This window comes from Orbicella faveolata, unplaced genomic scaffold (assembly GCF_042242905.1).
Source record: "Orbicella faveolata isolate gen_17 unplaced genomic scaffold, um_ofav_v1 contig_35, whole genome shotgun sequence".
Lineage (NCBI taxonomy): Eukaryota > Metazoa > Cnidaria > Anthozoa > Scleractinia > Merulinidae > Orbicella > Orbicella faveolata.
Genome location: NW_028301564.1, coordinates 16661782 through 16667500, shown reverse-complemented (window position 1 = coordinate 16667500; position 5719 = coordinate 16661782). Strand labels below are relative to the sequence as shown.

At 39.1% G+C, this 5719-nt stretch overlaps 1 protein-coding gene across 1 annotated transcript; it reads left to right on the top strand.

Annotated features, from left to right (window-relative positions):
* Window positions 1-1009: 1009 nt before the first annotated feature.
* On the top strand, window positions 1010-4710 carry LOC149103520 (uncharacterized). The gene is made up of 6 exons (XM_089272674.1): window positions 1010-1112; window positions 1426-1509; window positions 1756-1914; window positions 2235-2336; window positions 2746-2893; window positions 4122-4710. Exons 1-6 carry the CDS (start codon window positions 1110-1112, stop codon window positions 4244-4246), a joined length of 621 nt encoding a protein of 206 aa, XP_089128800.1. The 5' UTR covers window positions 1010-1109; the 3' UTR covers window positions 4247-4710.
* The last annotated feature ends 1009 nt before the right edge of the window (window positions 4711-5719 follow it).

The window sequence follows — 5719 nt, the reverse complement described above, 5'->3', positions numbered from 1 at the left end:
AGATAAACTGAATTCTCACGCGCTGCAAGATATTTCTAATAAATAGACACACCAAAAGTTACAGCCTTTACCAGAATTTCCGAACGTTTTATTGTTAAATTTAAAATCGAAACCAGTTTTGCTGTCAAGAGAAAATAAGTCAATCTCTTGTGCTGTTAGAAAAAACCTTTCTTTTTTTTTGGGGGGGGGGGGGCGGGGTGGGGAGGGGGTCAGGATAGGATGGGTTTGTAAAATAGTTGTCGGACATGCGCATTAAAAGAATCGCTAATACTATTACGAGGTCAATGTTACAATAGAAGCTGAAAAAATCAAATCAAATTCTAGGATTCAGGATTCCGATTTCGCTCATCTTTGTATTTTCGCACGTTGCATGAAATAGTGGTAGGCATGAAGCTTGCGAGTTTTTTCTCTCTTTTTCCAAATCCATTTAGGGGAGGCTACATTTTGCCCAACGAGCTTGCTTTAAAATCCCAACATATATTTTACAACCAATATGCCAAAAATGGCATTAATCATCATCTGATTTTGGGACGGTTAATGATGTAATCTGTTCTAAATAATTGAAACACATGCGCAATACTATTACGGCTAAAGGAAGTGCTGATTATAGGTCTTGAGGCCACGTATGATGTATTTTAAAATTCAAACATTCTAATTTTCTATAATTTGAACTGGCCCACGCTGCAGGAAATCTGACTGGCTTAGTGTGAGTCTTTGAAAAGAATAAAACGTATAGCCTTTGCCAAGATCTGTGCAGTCCTTTAAAACTGATGTCAAATTACGCTGTCATAAGAATCCTTTTGAGGGACAGGGTGGTATGAGGCTGGGAAACTGCAATCGAATAATGGTTGTTGGTCATGCGCAGTAGAGCAAGTGTTAATACTGGCATGCGCGGTTGAGCTAGTGCTAAGACGAATACGAATTCAGTCAGGTGTATAATACCCTAAACATCTTTGATATCAAGTTAACTATGAGGAAATATTCGACAGCCGTCAAATAGTATAAAAAAGGTTCGGTTATGAATTTGCATCCATTCTCATTGGAGAAAGGTTCAAGTCCTCTACCACAAGAAGAACGAAGAACTGTCGCTTTTCTGTTACAAGAGAAAAATGGTAAGTTTTATTTGACAAAATGTGAAATCATTTCAACTTATGCCCCTAGCGTGGACAATAACTCATATGCAGTCAATAAGTCATATGCAGTACATACATCGAACATTTTCTTTAACCAACCAAGAGAGATTCGGAATAGAAACTATCCGTTGGTTAGTTTTTGGTGAGTCTCAGATCCCTGCAGTCGATCGAAGCCTTTTTATGTCCATCATAAAGCTCCCTAAGCAGTCTCTGAGGCCACGGAGGTCGCTGTTAGCTTTTTAAGAAAAGCAAAAATATCTAATTCATATCATGTTTCCTCCAATTTCACCAGGAGTTCAAAGTGTTCCTTCTGTGTTTTGTCGTCCTTGTTGCTGCCACATCTGCAGCCACTGTCTGTAAATGTGAAGAGAAAAAGGTACAAATTAAATTGCTTTGATTTAGTGTTAACAGTTGCACTTTAACCATCACTTCATGAGTTCCATATTCCAAATGTTGTAAAGCAATTCATTAAACTGCGAAGATTTCGTTGCGTTGATCAGTCGAGTTTAAAAGAGAGAGTGGAAATGTAGGGGTCAATGTGATTTGGAAAGATGTCAATAACTCAATAAACCCTTTACTGCGCAATAACTATTTATAAATTGTTGTTTTCTTGAGTTAACAGGATACCGAGTCAAAGTACAATGTGAAAATTAATGATGGGGATAAAGAGATTGATGAAGAGATTAAAGTCGACACTGAGAAACAAACAGAGACCGTGAGTGTCTCAAAGACGAACTCGGGGAACGCAGGAGAAGTCAAAGTAGTTTACGACTTTGAAAAGGTAAAATACAATGTGTAGCGATTGCATGATTCACTGGCTTTAAATTTTTCAACGGGATAGATCCTGATCGGCATTCCTAAATATTGAACTAGAAAGGAATTACTGTAGCCCTTTTAGTGTCAGAAGTCTTTTTTCACTCATTTAATTATTAATTTTGGGTATTTCTCATGATCAAACGCTTAGCTCATCCGCCAGTTTTTATCAGTATACGGTTGTAATTCTTCGGTTAGAGCCACGCCAATTCGTTTTATTTACTGTTTTCTCTCTGACTCTAAATATAAGTCATGATATCGTAACGTGATTGCCTATCTTTCTTTTAGAACTTAACCATGCAGCGACTTTCCGCTGCAAAAGCCTGTTTCCTGATTGAGTCTACTGGGGACGTGCCAGAGCCTGAGGTGCTCATCAAGTTACTCGACCAGGTAATTCAATTCAGTGAGATTTGCTTTTATTTCGTTGTGTACATAATTCTGCAATAGGCTTCACCTGGATGCACGTGCGATGAAATGGAACTTGATACTGTATTTTAATTGGTAGCTTTCATAAGGTCAAACTTTTTAACAAAGGAATTTTAAATTCGTTGGATAAACTTTTGTTAACCCCAACTAAAGGAGCCCAGTATTAGTTTGAACCTCCTCATTTTCTTATTTTATTTTTTAAAATAATACTTGGGAAAGGAAATTCAAGGAGACCTCCCCTTTATCGATCAGGCCTTCTTCCAACTTCAGACGTTTGACAGGGTGTTGATCGATTTTGAGCTGAATGTGCTTAATTTGTCTAAAAATATAAGCACTTCTTGTTCATTCACGCTGCTCTTGTTATACTTTACAGCAAAGCGGCACTTTAACGGCAAGGAATGGGACAGACGAGGAGTACGATGTGTTTTCGACCGTCAGTGATCGCTCGTTCCTGGGTGATGAAATGGCCTCTATGTGTGCAAAGCTGCCCATTTATCGCGTCAAGAAGAGCACAACTCGACGTTAGTGTTATACCTCATACTGTTCTTATAATCAAAAGTGTGCCGCTAATATAAGATACTTAAAAAAGAAAATTCTTACTGCCGTTCAGTTAGTATTATTCCTAGTCTTATTCACACAAAAGTTTGGGAAATCGTAATGCTAAAATCGTGAAGAAGAAATGGTCGAAAAAGTAAGACACTACGTTTCGACAAATTTAAACTCCTTGATATCTAGGTTATTCAAGTTCACTCAGTTTTTGTCCTCAAGAAGGCATTATGACTTTAATATGAGTAGCATTCGAGCTGACTCCTAACCTGGTCATTAATGTTGTTGGACAGTCCTAACTCAGTCATCAAAAGTTCCTGAAAAGTCTTAACATGGAATTGTTAATTACCAACCAAGAGAAACACTCCAATAGGGTAGGACTTGTAAATTGAGCCTATCATTATTTCACTTTTCGTTTACCGAAGGAACGCTAGACCGTCGACCGTTTCTTGCCGAGAGAAGATCTGACTCTTTCTGATCTATCTAGACACTAAATGCTCAGTGGCTTGTTTTATGTCATGCCGTTCCATTTGCAAATTAATTATGTTAGAATTACGCTTAACTGTCAATAAATAGCCTATTTTTGAGCAGATATGTGAACCATATATCATAAATTTACCTAATTTTTAATATTTTTACTTTCTTTTCTCTTGCTGGCTGACTGACCGGACTGAAAGACGGACAGACAGGCAGACAGACAGACTGACAAGCTATATGACTGACTGACTAACTGACTGACTGACTGAATCACTCACTCCCTCCCCCACTCACTCACTCACGCACTCACTCACTCACTCACTCACTCACTCACTCACTCACTCACTCACTCACTCACTCACTCACTCACTCACTCACTCACTCACTCGAGATTCTCAATTCACAAAAGTAATTAGCACTATGAGTTCCCAATTAAAAGTATTCCGATATGGTAAATATTATTTTCTTTTGCTATTAGTTAACGTTGAAACCTTCAGTGACTGTAACTAGACCAATACCTCCCTTTGGAGAGTAAGCCTGGCGCAAAAAAGATATACTATTTTTATTACTCACTCACTCACTCACTCACTCACTCACTCACTCATTCACTCACTCAATGAGTATCTGACTGATTGTCTGACTGTCTATCTGACTGACTGACTGACTGACTGACTCTGAATAACTGGCTGGCTGACGGACCGATTGCCTCATTTACTTACTTTGCAGGTGCAAAGCGTTGGCCTTGCCATTATCATTGCTACCGCTATTGTCATTGGCACAGGATTGGTTGGAGGTGGATATATCGTTGCCACTGGAGATGTGTGTGGCATCGCTGCGGCTACGGAAAATAACAAGATGCTGCAAGGCCCGTCGTATGATAGAGATAAATAAAAATACCCAGATGCTAGTGACTATCATATTTTGCTGCTTTGATTAAAAATTTTTGATTTGGAAGAGCTGATTTAAAAGTGAAAGAACTTCTAAAAGTACACTGCGGCATTGAGACCTGTAGGCTATATAGTTTATACCATGAAACAGCGAAAGAAAGTCTGTTTTTTTAGACTGCCAAATCTTTGCAACAATTTCAGACGAGGTCGATTTTCTAAGATGCTATCGATTTGTAGAAACAGGGCTCCTGGTAGAAAAAAAAATGATTTCAAGATAAAAAAGCTTGGTTCGATTTCGCAGAAAAGTGTGAGACTGTGTAGGAAAGTAGTTCAATAATGCTATTGCAAAATGTATAAGTGCGAATTAAACAACAATTAATTCAAGAAATGAAACAAATAAAAGTCACTTGTGCTCTTAACTGAGAAAAGTGTGCTTTCTGAGTAAAAATATATTTCTGTGTATTTGAGCATTTATATCTATCAAGGGTATAAGTTTTGTTCTTCGGTGCAATCCGAAAAATTCCCGCGCTTTTGAGAGTTATAGACTTTAATTTCCGCGTATTTTTCAGTAAGCTCTAACCTGAGAGTTTGAGAATAGATAGACTACGAGTAGTCCCTCTTTCGCTTAGTCCGTCCTGCGTGACGCGAAAGAAAACCACGAGAAAAAAAATGGCCGCGTGAAATCTTGGAGGCGTAGAGCGCGTGAAAGGAGGGACTTCCGCCTAAGCCTAAGTCCAAGAGTTTGCCCTTTCAGGGCCGAGGGATTTTTTGGTGTAGGATTTCTCATCTTGGCGTCCTCTTATTATCGCCTTTTGTCACTAACCCCGGGAGATCATGATCTTGAATAAAACTGCTCTACTCTACTCTTCAAGTAGCCAGGCAAAAACATATGCCATGAGAAGTATTTCTTCGTTCAATATTTGTGTTTGTCAAGCGAAACTGCCAAAGAAGATTTTAAAAGAAGACGGCGAATGAGGCAACTTGTAACGATTTTCGCTGCGTCTGTAAGTGTAAATCTGAACGTTATTGCGAAAATTTCAAATGCAGAGTTTCAACCGAGGATTTATTATGTATTTGACACAGGAGATCATCCAACTGCGGTGAAATGTTTGCCGATAGCAGCGGAAAATTTCAGGTGAATGTCCGGTTTCAAGTGAAAGTCCGGTTATATCTTTCAAATGGACGGCAGAAAGGCCAAGCTCAGTGAATTTATATTCGCTGACTTGGACGATGCTGTTGAGCGGCGAAATCACTAACACGCTCGCAGTCGGGTTGGAGGCGGAAAGCTTTGCCAAACAAAACACTGGATAAATTTAAATCTTTCCAAAGCCTGTTGGCAGATTTGCAAGAAAATCACGGCTTGCGAATAGAAGCGCGATTCCAACGCTTCGATTTGCTCCGGTTCCAAAACATTCCTGCAAGACGTCGCACGTATCT

Bases quoted from the DNA above. Each gene is read 5' to 3' on its own strand.
- LOC149103520 (XM_089272674.1), top strand. The intron at 1,510-1,755 runs GTACAAATTAAA...TTGAGTTAACAG, and splicing joins GTAAATGTGAAGAGAAAAAG to GATACCGAGTCAAAGTACAA. The intron at 1,915-2,234 runs GTAAAATACAAT...TCTTTCTTTTAG, and splicing joins TAGTTTACGACTTTGAAAAG to AACTTAACCATGCAGCGACT.